The 15,229-nt window shown below is 36.6% G+C and overlaps 1 protein-coding gene across 10 annotated transcripts in view; it reads left to right on the top strand.

The window, feature by feature from the left end:
- The window catches only part of RNF41 (ring finger protein 41), a 46,548-nt gene that overhangs the window by 22,060 nt on the left and 9,259 nt on the right, over positions 1-15,229 (top strand). For all 10 annotated transcript variants that reach the window (XM_087886910.1, XM_060688890.2, XM_087886908.1 and 7 more), the window contains 2 exons: positions 1,130-1,271; positions 9,092-9,204. In XM_087886910.1, the coding sequence (XP_087743036.1) occupies positions 9,115-9,204 (90 nt within the window). In that variant the 5' untranslated portion in view covers positions 1,130-1,271; positions 9,092-9,114. The remainder of the gene's footprint in view (positions 1-1,129; positions 1,272-9,091; positions 9,205-15,229) is intronic.

Here is a 15,229-nt window from a genome sequence, read left to right as displayed (position 1 = left end):
GTATTATTCTCTTGGCTTGATCAGAGCTATTATGATCACATATAATAAACAGGGATTGTGAGGCAACTTTGATAAAAATCTGTTTGGAAGGAAGAAGTAGCCTCATATACATGGTGAATATCTCTTGTTCTTCTAAAAATTAAACTATTTTTGGTAATATCTTCAAAGTGATAGTCTGACTGATCTAATTCCTGCTTGCGACTGTTGTGATGCAAGTCTCTGCTTGCCGTGTCTTACATGAAACAGGTGAAGAACAGTTGTTTCTCATCTCTTAAAGCCCTGTCTTGTTTCTTTGCTGCTCCTTTGTACAGTATTGTGTATATTTATATTTATACATTTGCTCATAATAGAATCTGTAGGCTCCTTCGTATGTTGTATGATGCATCCGGTTCTGCTGTTCCCAGCACAGTGGGATAATAGATTTCTAGGGGGAAAATTACAAAATTGCCAATGTCTGTTCTTAGTCTTATGTTCTGAACCTTCTGTGTAGCTGGACTCAATAATGGCATTGTGGGTTTCACCTAAAAATAAAAGCTCTTATAATATGTGTGATTTCAATTTTTGGTAAACATGGTAGATGCCTATTTAAATCAAATGGGTAAAATATCTGTTGATAGGAAATGAGGCATCGTTAGTATTTGAAGCAGAACATTATGAAATGAAAACTTGTGTGGTGAATATTGAATGTTTTTTTTTTATCACCTTTAATCTTCTTGCTATTCGCTATTGCCACTAAATAAGCACCAAGTATTATTTTTTAGGGTATGTTCTGAGCAAAGCTAAACATGAAGCATCTTCTCACTATAAACTACTTAGAATTGGGAGAATTAAGTGTCAGAGAAGGCTGAAAATATATGCTGTTGTGAAATGTTTCAAATAAGTCAGACATAATAAATATGTTGCAAATAATATACTTTGCCTAAGGGTATGGAAATGAGCAGAATATTAATTCTTGTATTCCGTGTATAGAACAAATGATGAAGAGAATCTACATAATTTTGTGCACTGCTCTGCTCTGCTCTGCTGTTACTAAAAATATTAAGGCATTAACACAACATGCCATACTGGTATAAATTTGTTTTGTTTTTTTAAATTTTCTGTTAAATTATTTATCCTCTTATGACCACAGATTCTGGCTGTTAAAATAAACGATGACTTAATCTGAACAAGAAGAGAGAGAAAAATGGGCCATGGTGAGAGTTCAATTCAGAAGAGGAACGCAACATCAGCATTGTCTTGTTGCTATTCAGGAAGAAATTCTGCTGCAGAAGGTAAAATAATTGTTTCTTCCAGAAGTCAATACACTGTTTGCTTTTATAGGTATATCTCATTTTCTGTTGAAATCTGGTGTTTAACTGAACAGATTCATTATGGATATCATGGAGAAGTGGGTGCTACCAGTAAGTCTCAGCAGATGTCCACACCTAGCTACTCTTATCTGGGCTTAGATGTTGTTCAAACTTGGATCTAGTTATATAAATTGCCAAAGATTATTATCTCTGTAGCCTAATATTGAATTTAAAAAATTCCAGAAGAAAGCAAATGGCAAACTATTGTCTTTTTGCTGGCAAGAAAATTACATAGGCATTTCTATGAACTTGCAATAGAAGAAGGTGACTGTAGCTTAAGGTTGAACTGTGGAGTCCTTGGTATGGTCTGAGCTTGATTGTTTGCTTGCAGATATCTCATTACCCAATTAGGTAACATCATCAGTATTGGTGAGTGTGGGGTTTGCTCCCTATTTATAAACAGCAGCTTGCCCTGCCAGTGTTGGTGGGGGTGTGGTTTTCTCCTTGGTTGTTCCTTGATTAGGGTATTGTTTTCTGCTTGATTGTTTGTATGGTGTTAATCTCTGCTTATCTGGGTATTTGTTGCTGTAGAAGACATCTTCTGGGGGTTTTTTTGTTTCCTTCTTAGCTTTTTATTATTTCTTCTGAATGATGTATAAATGTGATTTATTTCAATGTGTTGATAAACTATGATATATTTTTCTGCTTTTCAGCTCTGACAACCCCACATTGAGAAATATTAATGCTAATTTGAGATTAATTACAATTGCTAAATTTTTAATTGCCAGATGTTAGAGTGAATTAGAGGTTGTTGGATTGTCCAGAGGAAGTTTTAGTGGATTACAGCAGGTTGAATATAAATACTGATGTAGATTAAAATATGGATGTTATTTTCAAAGTAATGTTTTAGTTATATATGTTGTGATTTTTATGTGATTAATCATATTTGTAGCTTGCAAATAGTCACTTGAATACATACATGCAATTATAATATTGCATTATGCATCTATACAGTAGGTAGACTAAACAGTTGAAATGAATGTTCTATGAAGTACGGAATATTTCAGTAGAAGATAATTAAAAGGTGGCCAGGTCTCTGCATTGTACTAAGAGGAGTAGCGTGCAGTTTTAATCCATTTCCATCTTGTTGCTGACCAGGTTAAAAAGCTTTATACAGCTGTGGTAGCTTTTTGTTAACAACCAATTACAGCCATATGATATAATTTGATACCTGAAAACAGTTTTAATGCAATTTATAGTAAGTAATGGATTTGTCTTACTCTAAGGTGACCAGATTTTAACATTGGTAAAGAGGGACATTGTGGGCGTGGCTTATTTTGTGGGCGTGGCTATCTGGTCATGTGACTGGGTGGGCGTGGCTAGCTGGTCATGTGACTGGGTGGGCGTGGATAGCTGGTCATGTGACCGGGTGGCCATGGCTATGTGTATAGGGTAAGGTGAACAGATTTTAACATTGGTAAGAAGGACACCATTGTGGGGGTGACTTATTGTGTGGACGTGGCTTGGAGGCCATGTGACTGGGTGGGCGTGGCTAGCTGGTCATGTGACCGGGTGGCCATGGCTATGTGTATAGGGACTACTCAGAGGGCTGAAAAGTCATTTCTGACAGGTCCTCACACTTTTGACTGGTCCTCACACTTATGACCATCCTCACATTTATGCCCGTGCAGTATTCTTAACAACCATGTCACTCATTTCACAACTGCTTCTCTTCACCATGGTGACAAGATAGGGCAAAAATGTAAAATGTGAGGACAGTCGTAAGTTCGAGGACTGGTCAAAAGTGTGAGGACCAGTCAAAAATAACTTTTTCAGCCCTCTGAGTAGTCCATATGCACAAAAGGACTAACCAGAGGGCTGAAAAAAGTCATTTCTGACAGGTCCTCGCACTTTTGACTGGTCCTCACACTTATGACCATCCTCATATTTATGCCCGTGCAGTATTCTTAACAACCATGTCACTCATTTCACAACTGCTTCTCTTCACCATGGTGACAAGATAAGGCAAAAATGTAAAATGTGAGGACAGTCATAAGTTCAAGGACTGGTCAAAAGTGTGAGGACCAGTCAAAAATAACTTTTTCAGCCCTCTGAGTAGTCCATATGCATTAAAGGATACAGCAATAGAGAGGGATGAAGGAATGGAAATTAGAGTAGGAGTGAGGGTAAGAGAGGGAGGAAGAGAGGAGGAGAAGGAGAAAGGAAGAGGAAGTAGGGAGGAGAAAAAGAGGGTGGGGGGAAGAGAAAGTAAGAAGGAAAGAAAAGAGAGTGGTGGTAGGTTTGAGGAGAAAGATTGCTGTACAATAAAAAAGATGAAAGGGAAGAAAGCCAACCCCAAGCAAATATAAAGATATTAAGATTAAGAATGAATTGTTAAACTTTAAAGAATAAAAGAGAACAAATATGAATAAATAGCAATAATTAGAAACACACATACAAACATACAATGTATTTTCTTTGAACAGAATATTTGGCTGGTTCACAAATTTAAACAGCGTTTAGTCATTTCAATTAAATTTACAATTTCTATATTTCCTTTTTGCCATATTTATTCCTCATCTATTTTTTTAAAAAAACAATATTACCCTTCATCCTCATCTCTAATCTTAATCAAATTCAATTTTTCCCTTCTATTCTATATTATACCCCTTCCCATTGTCATCTATTTTTATATCCATCCTCACATTGGTTAATTATGTAATTATGTAATACAGTTGTTTAATACAAATTCAACATTTTAATATAAATCAATTAGTTATATAACTATCTTTTTTGTATATTAATCAATATGAACATGAATATTCCAATTATTTCCATGCAATCCAATTTCTTACAAATCAATTAATTATATTTACCAATAATAATAAACCAAATAATTTCCCCCATATATTCCTCCAAACCACAACTTAACCATTTCTGCTTTCAACACAATATACAATTATTAATAGTATCTCAATTATTACAATTCCCTAGTTAAATAGAGCTTTTTTTCTTTTGTGTTTTAAAATCTTGAACTCTCCTCTTTTGCCCAAAATTTCCCATTGTTTGCAGTTTTGTACCTACCTTTTTTGGTGAGGAAAAAGAAAAAGAAAAAGAAAGAAATCTCTCTCTGCCTCATTTTGTCAGTTGCAGGTTTAGTTTCGCTTTTGCCTTTGTTTTCAGTATAGCTAGGGGGTGGGGGGGAATCTGCTCCAGGAACTTTTTGCAGCTTTTTGCAGCTAATTAACCTAGCGGAAGCTGTTAACAGGGGCTGTTTTTTCTATTTTTGCAGACATGGGTCTATTCATTTTTTTTTAACACTGATCAGCTGTAGGTCGGCCCTTTGAAGCCCTGCAGCAAGAGTTTAAAGACTTTTTTTTCCCTCTAGCCATCAGCAGGGATTCAGGAGGCAGCCGGGACTCAGGAGCAGAATGAAAAATCGGGACTTTTTTAAAACGCCGCGGGACGCGGGACAAATTGCTCAAAAGCGGGACTGTCCCGCCAGAAGCGGGACGTCTGGTCACCTTATCTTACTCATAAATTAGCCCAAACAGCTTAAAATTTTGGAGAGGGGAGAATATTTTCTTTCATTTCAAGGCCAAGAAACTGATTTTATGTGAAAGAGTAATTACGTAATACTTAATTTTTAGTTTGACATATGAAAAGAGTTGCAACTGGTTATAAATTGCAACTGGAAAGTCAGCTTGGATATTGAGATCTAGAATTGTTTTGCAGATTTATCTTACTAAAATATCTCTTAGGAATGCATTTCTTTGCATTTGCAATATTTGTGGCATATTGTGTATTAAGTTATCTAATTACTAATTACTTAAGTATGGAGGGGTCTGCTCCATTTTGATTTTCCTACATATTGAACTAAAAATGTGCAGCAAGCATTGCTTTAAGATCAGAACATGTTAGTCTTCTGCAGTAAAGGGAATTGGTTTGATGTTTCCCTTAAAGTTCAATTTAAAAACAATATGGCTTTTATGGTTAAAGGCCTTTCATTTTTAAAAAAAACTTACTTGAACCTCAAATCATGTATGTTTCCACTGGGCCAATATCTGGCTAATTACACTGAAAAGCCCCCAAAACTCTTATCAAATCACCTTATAAGAGTTTTGTCAAGTTTCTGTTTTGCCTGCAGAATATGTTGACAGTTTATGATTTATTATTAAATTTTGAATAATGTTGGTCTTTGGGTGTATTAAATACAGAAGAAAAGATAAATAAAAAATTTGAAGAATCTGCAGTAAAAATGAGACAGAAATTATAAGACAGAAATTATATATAAGAGACAAAAAAAGATTTAGAAAATGTGATACTACTGAATTTAAAAGAGAATGAAGGCTGCTTGAGACTGAGAACAGCTACAGGACAATTTAGTGAAGATAGTAAGGAGAGGATTGTTAAAATCCTAAAAATGTTTTTAGGCATCAATGGATGTTGAAATGGACAAGCTGTACAGAATTAACACAAGAAATGAAAAGTTAAGAAATGTATTAAAGAACGTAGTTGTGCACCTCATCAGGAAGAATATTAAGACAACACTAAGCTAAAGCTTAAATAACTATTGTAAAGTTCTCTGCAAAAGAAAACAATACAAAATTACCTTGCTTGATCAGGGATAAGATAAGTACTTTTATAAAACACTGGAACCCTTTGTGGACTTTTTGTTGAAAATGGACAGGAATAAATTGATGATTTCTTGATTTGTCAATTGGAAAGGGTTGAAATATGATAAGAAGTGAACTAAGTAATGGGATCTTAAGCTAGAGTGATACCAAGCTTGTTTGTAACTGCTGTAATAAAGATCGGAAGTTGATTCTTTAAATATATTTTCCTTTTTCTGCATTTTTCCTCTCTTATTTCTTTCTTAATTTCATTTCTTTTTTTTTTTTTTTTTAAATATACTTTATTGAGTTTTTTGAAAAAAAAGTTTAAAAAGAAAAAGAAAGACAATGTCAAATCTCAGGTAACATCTGAGGTATCGTGCGATTACATATATACAATATATATACAGCAAATATTTTCAAATCGATCATTGTTATTAATCATTTTATATACAGTATATACACAGCAAATATCTTCAAATCAATCATTGTTATTAATCATTATTAGAATTAAGAATATCCTTATAGTCATGTTCTATTATTCCACCATATGTACCACCTTTGCCATACTGCCTTGAATTTTGAATTTTCCTCATCTTTAAGCATACTGGTTAATTTCGCCATTTCTGCACATTCCAAAATTTTATTTATTATTATCACCTCTGGAGGGACTTGTTTATCCTTCCAATATTTTGCGAAGGTTAATCTGGCCGCTGTTATGATATGTATTATTAATTGTGTCTTGTCCTTAGAGAACTCGTCTCCCGTCATTCCCAGTAAGAAAATTTCTGGAGAAAATTTTATATCTTCTTCCACTATTTCCTGCAACCAAGTTCGTATTTTTGTCCAAAACTTCTTTGTCTCTGAGCAGGACCACCACATATGAAAGAAGGTGCCAATCTCCTTTCCACATTTCCAACAAATTCCTGAGGCATTAGGAAATATTTTTGCTAATCTAGCTGGGACTAGATACCATCTGTGGAATATTTTGTAATGATTCTCCCTATAAGTTGCTGATTTAGTGAAATTATAATTTCTATTCCAATCCTCCTCCCAATCATTAAAATACAAGCCTTAATTTCATTTCTATATTGTTTCATGTTTAAATTTTATCCATTTAAAAATCTCTAATTAAAAAGTATATTTAAAAAAAAAAAAGAATTCGTACTACCCTGTTTCCCCCAAAATAAGACATCCCCTGATAATAAGCCCAATAGGGCTTTTGAGCGCATGGCAATAAGGCCAAGCGCTTATTTCAGGGTTCAAAAAAATATAAGACAGGGTCTTATTTTCGGGGAAACACGGTAGTATGAAAGAAAGTCCTCTCTTTGAACCATAAGGGAAGTTTCATTTTCTGCAAGGTGACAGGTATTCCTTTCTTAACAAAGGTAATTTGGACTGGAATTTCCATTGTTAAGCAATGCAGTTATAAAAGGCGATATTATGACTGTATCATTTAGTGACAGCAATTCCAGCAGTCCCTTGATACTGTCATTAAGTAAGGAGTTCGTTGTAATTTCTTTCTGAGCCACGGTGGCGCAGTGGTTAGAGTGCAGTACTTCTGCTGATGCAGTACTTCTGCTGATGAATATAATTCATCTAGATGTTCCTTGCAAAACTTGTGAGTATTGAGTAATTTGAATGGCTGCTGTCCTCTGTTCAAGCAGATTGTTCTAGACAGAATAGACTGACTATGATTTGTATATCCTATAGTAGAGCTTAGTGGTGTTGCTGATTGTACATGTCTTTTTCTCTATTGTTCATTCAAAGTGACCACCCAGGCTGATTTTTTTTTCAACATTAACTTTTTTGCCGTGTAAAATAATTAGTGAAAAGTGTCCCAAATATTGATGAGTAACATTTTTTATCCAAGAGGAAGGTAAGCAGGATTTAAGATAACCTTCACACAAAAGAAGAACAGAAAAACAAAAACAAAAAAGAAGACTGGATAACACTAGGAAAGGAAAGAAAGAGAAAGGGGAGGATAGCAGAGATGAAGGGAAGAGGTGACTGAACAGAAAAATATACAGTATCCTGTTGAGATGTTAGAAAAAAAAGGATTCAATGAATCATCCCAAGCTTTTCAAAAATGTCCCAAATTCTAGTAAAAAATGTGCAGATAGTTGTGCCAAGCTAGTCCTAAGAGAACAAGCAAAGTCTACTTCTAATGTACTCTTGCAAACTTTTCTAGATAGCATTCTGGGGAAAGATTTATGCTATGTATACGCTTGAGAAGTAGTCTCTCTTGAGCAAAGATGTCTATTTCACTCTCTGACATTAGGAGTAACTTGATTTAATTCTTTTTTCAGCAAGGTGATAGCAAGAAATACCTTGATCCATCATTAAATGCTTACTTTCAGATTTCCAGAACTCCTCTCCCTTCAGTATATACAATCATGGGTTCTAAGCTGGGGACTAGATGCCTATATATTCTGGTTCCTGCAGAAATAGAAAAGAAGGGTGTGGAATATAGATAGTCCTCAACTTACAATCACAGTTGAACTCAAAATTTCCATTAGTAACCAAGACAGTTGTTAAGTGAGTTTTGCCCCATTTTATGACCTTTCTTGCCACCGTTAAGTGAATCACTGCAGTTAAGTTGGGAACACGGTTGTTAAGTGAATCTGGCTTCCCTATTGACCTTGCTTGCTAGAAGGTCTCAAAAGGTGATCATGTGACCTCAGGCCATCATAAATATATGCCATTTGCCAAGCATCTGAATTTTGATCATGTGACCATGAGGATGCTGCAACGGTCATAAGTCCGTTTTTCCAGCACCATTGTAACTTCAAGCAGTCACTAAATGAATGGTTGTAAATTGAAGATGATTGTATATAAAACTGCAAATGAAGAAGTGAATAAATAACATAGTGTGGAGTGAAGTATCTAATCTGGTAGTAATAGCCTAGTAAAACTGTGGAAAATTAATCTCTGAGAAAAAGGGGCTGAATCAAGTTGTTCTTTCTCTGCCGTGCCACATCCTGTTCCTTAGAGGCTTGGAGCCGTCTCTGTGAATCTGTGACTTAGCAGGCAGCCATATCAAGTTAGTAGGCAGGCAACCTGGTTAGACGAAGGATTTCTAACTGATTCCACCCAAATAATATTTTTGAAATACATGCTTTTAGAGCTTCTTGTCATGAAAATTCAAATACATATTTTTTCTTCCTCCTGCTTTTTTTTTTTCCCTAGCGTTTTGGCATCGGTGATGAGAAATGGGGTATGATGTAGCACGTTTTCAAGGGGATGTTGATGAAGATCTTATTTGCCCCATCTGCAGTGGGGTTTTGGAGGAGCCAGTGCAGGTAGGTGGTAAAGACTACATTAATTAATATGTATTTTGCATACAGGTTTTAGAAAGCAATTATGTATTAAGTCCTTCTTACTCATATAGGGAAACATAGCACAGTGTAATGATTAAGATGTTGTGCCAGTAATGGGGAGACCAAAGTTGTAGTCCACACTTAGCCACTGAAACACACTGTGGAATTTTGAGCTAGTTTCGCCCTGTGCCCAATCTGTTCCCACAAGCTGTTGGTTTTGGGGGGAATAGGAGGTGGGTGCACTTATATGCTGCTTGAGCTTCTGGATTAAAGGTAGAATATCAATGTAATAATAAATATATTGTACTTAAAACTAACTATGTAGCACTCTTATACTATTATCTTCTATTTCAGTTCAACTGCTTCAGCTAAATGTCCAGGTTTAAACTTTTTGTTTAGAAAAAAAAAATGTTTTTGAAAATTTCAGCACAATATACTAATTGTGAAGTTTATTTAAATTAACAGCACTAGTTTTCCAAAGCAAAATATAAAACTGAGTTAGTTAATATGAGAGAGAGAGAGAGAGAGAGAGAAGAGAGAGAGAGAGAAAATATTTGTCTACTCTGGAAAAGTTTTGATATATGTTAGTGCAGAGATATAATTAAAGTTGTGGATATCATGCAAAAAATAAATCACTCTGAATAAGCTTTAGTTGATTCAATCAATGTTTTAATACTTATAGTGTCATAATATGAGAGCTCGTCCAGGCAGTCGCCAAGAGTCAATAGTGATTCAATAGCACATGCACAAAAAAAGCTAACAAAACTTTCTGGGTCAAGAAGATGTTAGGAATTTATCAGGATATTGCAAAGTAACAGTTTATCTTATAGGCGTTTCTGTTTACCTCTGCCTTCATAAAAATACATATTCTAAGCTGAGGTACGACTATCCATGGAGAAAAGCAGTATGGCATTTGCTGTTTCAGACAGGTTGCCTTAACTGCTTTTCCCAAATTAATTTGCCTTTACAATGAGAAAGCTATATTTAGTTCGCTGAGAAAAGAGTAACAGATGCAAACAATGGGGGTGTATGTGTTGTGCTTAAGGGGTGTGTCTTAAATTCAGTATCGCTTTCCTTTGGGGCAAATTTGAATAAAACTGTCTTTCTATATATCCATTTGTTCTTTGTCTCTGCAAGAGGCTACTTTCCTTCCTGTCAAGTGCATTGTATTATATTTAGAAGTTCCGAAATAAAATTGTTACTCAAAGCAATTTCTAAACCACTTCACTCCCATGGAATCTAAAGGCATGTGATTTTGCAAGACTGAATTGGTTAATACCGGTAGTAATGGATGTAAAAGGATTAAAGAACAAGCCATTTTGTATAGAATGAGTCTGTGATTTGACCAGCTTTTCCACTCTGCACATGTCTTCAGAAGGAACGTTATTTCTAGAATAGATGGAGAAATACATATATATTTGCAGCATGCAACCATGATAAATGAATTAACCTTAAGAACTGTCGTTAAAGGTGCTGAGCTTGTCAGCTGAAAAGGTGACAGCCCAGGTTTGAGATCTGACTGTCGTGCAACGGGATGAACTTCTGTTCCTTGTCCCAGGACCTGCCCACGTAGCAGTTTGAAAGCATGCAAACGCGAGTAGATTAATAGGTACCACTTCAGGGGGGAAGGTAATAGTGTTCCGTGCACTTTTGGTATATAGCCATGTTGGCCATGTGACCATGGAAAATGTCTTTGGACAACACTGGCGCTCTCGTCCAAGAAACAGATGAGCACTGTGCCCTAGAGTCGGACATGACTGGACAGGGGAAACTTTTACCCTTTTTTTACTGTATAGCTTAGTACTGTTGTTTTTTTTAAATCAATAGTTTAGCAACTGATTTCTTCCTTTATTTTGGAGGGGGGGGGGTGGACGGGAAGGGCACGGTTTCCTTGCAAAGATGGATTTAGCTAAATGGTTTTGAATAGCTTGCTTGCTTTGCAGATTTAAAAATGACATTTGTTGGCAGAACCGTGACCACATTTACAGTAATTTGTAAAGGTTAGTGAGAGTGAATACACTTGCTGACTCCTCCTCCCCCCCACCCTTCCACATAGTACAGCTATAGAAACACCCATATATTGTCTGTTTATAATTGAGCAACTTCTTTAAAAACAGGATGTACGGTACTTCTAGCCATAGCTGCATCTGTCTTGTTAGCAAGCAATAATTAAACAGCAAGCAAAGCGCAGACAGCTGCTTTGATAACTGTGGTGTCCTAGAAAAAAGTGTTTGTGGGCATACTTCTGCTAACCAAGCCTTGTGGATTACTGCACTGTGTCCATAGGGCCATTGTGTGGCTGCAATAATATTCAATCTCAATATGCATTCAACCAAAATACAGTGACCTTATAGATCAATGATGGCGAAACTTTTTGGCATCGAGTGCTCAAACCGGAACGTGCATGTGCGCTGGAGCGCCAGGAACCCGAAGATCAGGTGGCCAGTGCGCATGCGTGCGCCAGCCACCTGGTCTTTGGGTTTCTGGCATGCACATGCACACCAGCCAGCTGGTCTTCATGCGCACCAGAGCACCAGAAACCTGAACACCAAGTGGCCGGCACACGCATGTGCGCCTGCCACCTGATCTTCGGATTTCTGGCGTTCTGGTGCGTGCGAAGACCAGCTGCACACTGGAAACCAGAAGAGAGGGCTCTGTGTGCCACCTCTGGCACGCATGCCATAGGTTCGCCATCACGGTTATAGATACTGTACAGGTAGTCCTGGACTTATGACCATAATGGAGCCCAACATTTTTGTTGCTAAGCAAGACAGTTAAGTGAATTTTGTCCCATTTTATTACCTTTTTGCCATAGTTAGGTGAATCACTGTTAAGTTAGTAACATGGTTGTTAAGTGAATCTGGCTTCCCCATTGACTTTGCTGGTCAAAAGCTTGCAAAAGGTGAACACATGATCCCAGGACATTGCAACCATAATGAATGTGAGTCAGTTGTCAAGTGCCTGAGTTTTGATCAAGGGTGAAATGCTCCCGGTTCGGACCGGCTCGGGCGAATAGGTAGCGATGGTGGCGGGCAGTTCGGAGAAGCGATCATCAGAGCCTTTTTTTCTTTTAAATGGCTCCGACGATCCCAGCTCTGACAATCCCAGCTGAATTGCCTGCTAATCGGTACCAAAAATCCCTCCTCCTCCCCCCCTCAGCTTGCTTACCTTAGCTGCTGGTTGCAACGCCTTGTTGTAATCCCTGCAATCCATTGCATCAGCAAGCAACTGAATCTCCCTGCCTGCAATCAAGCAGGCAGGGAGTTGTGGACTTCAACTCCCAGAATTCCTCAGCCAGCAAAGCAAAGCTGGCTGAGGTATTCTGGGAGTTGAAGTCTACAAGTCTTAAAGTTGCCAAGGTTGGAGACCCCTGTTCTTTTGGGTAAGTTTTTTTCCCCTTTGGGAGCTTTAAAAAAATAATTAATTGGGGTTTTTTTTAGTTGTTCTTGTTTTAGACCTAGCCATTTAAAGTTTAGGAAGTTTTAAATTTAGCTGCTTTTATATAAAAATAAAAATAAAATAAAATAAAATATTTGTGCAGCTTTCTGAGATTTAATGTGTTTATGTAGTGTTTCACTCTAACTACACAAACACACAAAATCTCACAAAGCTGTATGTGGAATTTTTTTGTGTAAAGTGTAAAAGTTGGTTTTTTGGGCTTTTTGTGACTGTGTGAGGTTCCTCTTGTTGCAGGGGCCATTTTGGGTCTAGCACAGCTGCTTTTATATTGTGAGTGAGCCAGTTGTGTTGTGTTGTGTAGGTTAAAAAAGGGCAAAGAAGTGACATTGACTTGGCAACATCCACCTGACCAACAAGCCACGCCCTCCCAGGTACCTTACCACCAAGCCCCACCCACTAATTAAGCCCCGCCCACAGAACTGTAGCAAAAATTTTTAGATTTCACCCCTGGTTTTGAGCACATGACCATGGGGATGCTGCAACGGTCATAAGTGTGAAAAACAGTGATAAGTCACTTTTTTCACTGCCATTGTAACTTTGAACAGTCACTAAACTAACTTTTGTAAATTGAGGACTACCTGTATGTGCATAACAGGCTTTATTGATATTTCTCATTCCATCAGGGAACTGGCAGGGACTATTCTTTACCCCACTAATTTTCCTTACGTACATAACTTCTGCATGAGAAAGAATTAGCCAAGAAATGTGCTTTTATGTGGGTTTTTGGAAGAGGCAGGGTTGAAAACATTGGCCTCTTGTTTGTGTTGTGTCATAAAATAAAAGCATTAAGCTTATTTTGCTTGAGGTTTTTTTTTAACACCTGGACAATTACATTGCTAAATTTTGTAGAAGTTGCAGCTAAATTTTGAAAGTGGGAGCAGAAGACTGTGGCACCATAACAATGATCTGGAGGCTACATGTAGCCAAAGAGCTACAGCTTACCTATCCTCACGGTTTTAGAGTGAGGCTAAATAGCAATTATCTACATTGCATATCTGTCTAAAATTACTTATTTTGTGGGTCTCTTCAGTAGAAGGCAAGCCAAAACAAAATGACTTTTGCAAAGCTGCATCAAGTACCCATTCCCGCAGAACAGATCTATTTGCGTTTTTGCACTGAATGTGCTTGAATGCTCTGGTGGCATCTGCAGACACGGGCAGTTCTATTTCCACTAGAAATTGGCTACAAAGAGGTAAAAGCCAAAATGGTGCTCGGGAAAAAAGCCCGCAGGAAGACAGTCTCATCCATGAGTAGATATGTTAGTTAAACTCATAGATTATGTTAATGTCTTTCAGACCGCCTTTGAGGTTATTACTGGTGTAAATATTCTATGTAATATTAAGGATACTCAGTGCACAAAGATCTAGATTGTGTTTGAGTATTTTTCATGGAGATTTTATCCCATAATCAAGCAGATTTCTACATGTTACACCCGTGCAACTGATTAAAGTAGCTTTAAAACATAGTTCAAAATACAGGATGAAACATGGTGTAGGAATTTAATAAATATTATAGAAATAAAACTATTATATTCTTTGATAATTATTTTAAAAGATTCAGTGGTTTTAAGCTAGCATCAGTTTTAAAAAGTAATTTTTCAGTATTTCAATATATTACGAAAACGAAATCCGGCTTGAACTGTATAAGGCCTATTTTCAGATCATCATTAAGGGACAACGTGCCTACTGAACTTTTATAGCCTTTATTCTCATTTTTATAAGAAGTAGAAATCATAGTGATTGAATCATTGAAGGGTGAGGTGCTTCATTCTACTTGTAGCAACTAAGAATTCAGCTATATCTTCAGGATCGTTTTGCATGAATGGATCAATTTTTTTTCTTAGATGCGTTCTTCGGTTATTGCAGTATTATGCGGTCTAACCTATACTTCAAAATCTGTTCATTCAGTACGTGTTAGAAAGTCTTGTGCTGTAAGGTTAATGGAAATAATATAGTGAGTGGTATGAGACAGCTTTGGCTTATTGGCCTTTTGGCTAAGATCAAGTGTGACACAACAAATGTTTCCATTGCCGTAAGCATAGAATTGAATATACCAGCATAATTTATGAGCAATGTGGAATTCCTGTCTGGGAGTTGTAAGTATATATTAATCTTTGCTTCTGGCTATCATCAGCTTAATGCCATATGAACCATCTATGCAAGACAAATAATTGGATGCCAAATAATGAACTCATAAAGGTAAATAGTTTTTTAATAACATTAATTTTGCTTTGCTGAAGTAAAAAAAAAACCTATCTTGTATGGTAAATTAAAAATAATTAAATGGCTGAGGTTCAATCATCACTAGCTATTATAAGGAGTGTTTGTGATCATAAGGAAAGCTGAATTATTAACAAATTCTCCATGCAAAGGGGACTTAAATGTAAATATTTATATATTTGTAAAATTTATTGGCCACCCATTTTACCATAAGGTAACCCGGGTGACTTACAATCTTAAAAAGATAAAAACTATATAAAATAATATGTTCTTTTCTACTGTAAACTTGATCTGACTCTTTTTACTATCTTATGGTGCTTTCTGTATCA

The sequence above is a fragment of the Pantherophis guttatus genome, chromosome 2 (assembly GCF_059756535.1).
Source record: "Pantherophis guttatus breed Tessera chromosome 2, ASM5975653v1, whole genome shotgun sequence".
Classification (NCBI taxonomy): Eukaryota; Metazoa; Chordata; class Lepidosauria; order Squamata; family Colubridae; genus Pantherophis; species Pantherophis guttatus.
This window is presented reverse-complemented; position numbering and strand designations above follow the sequence as displayed.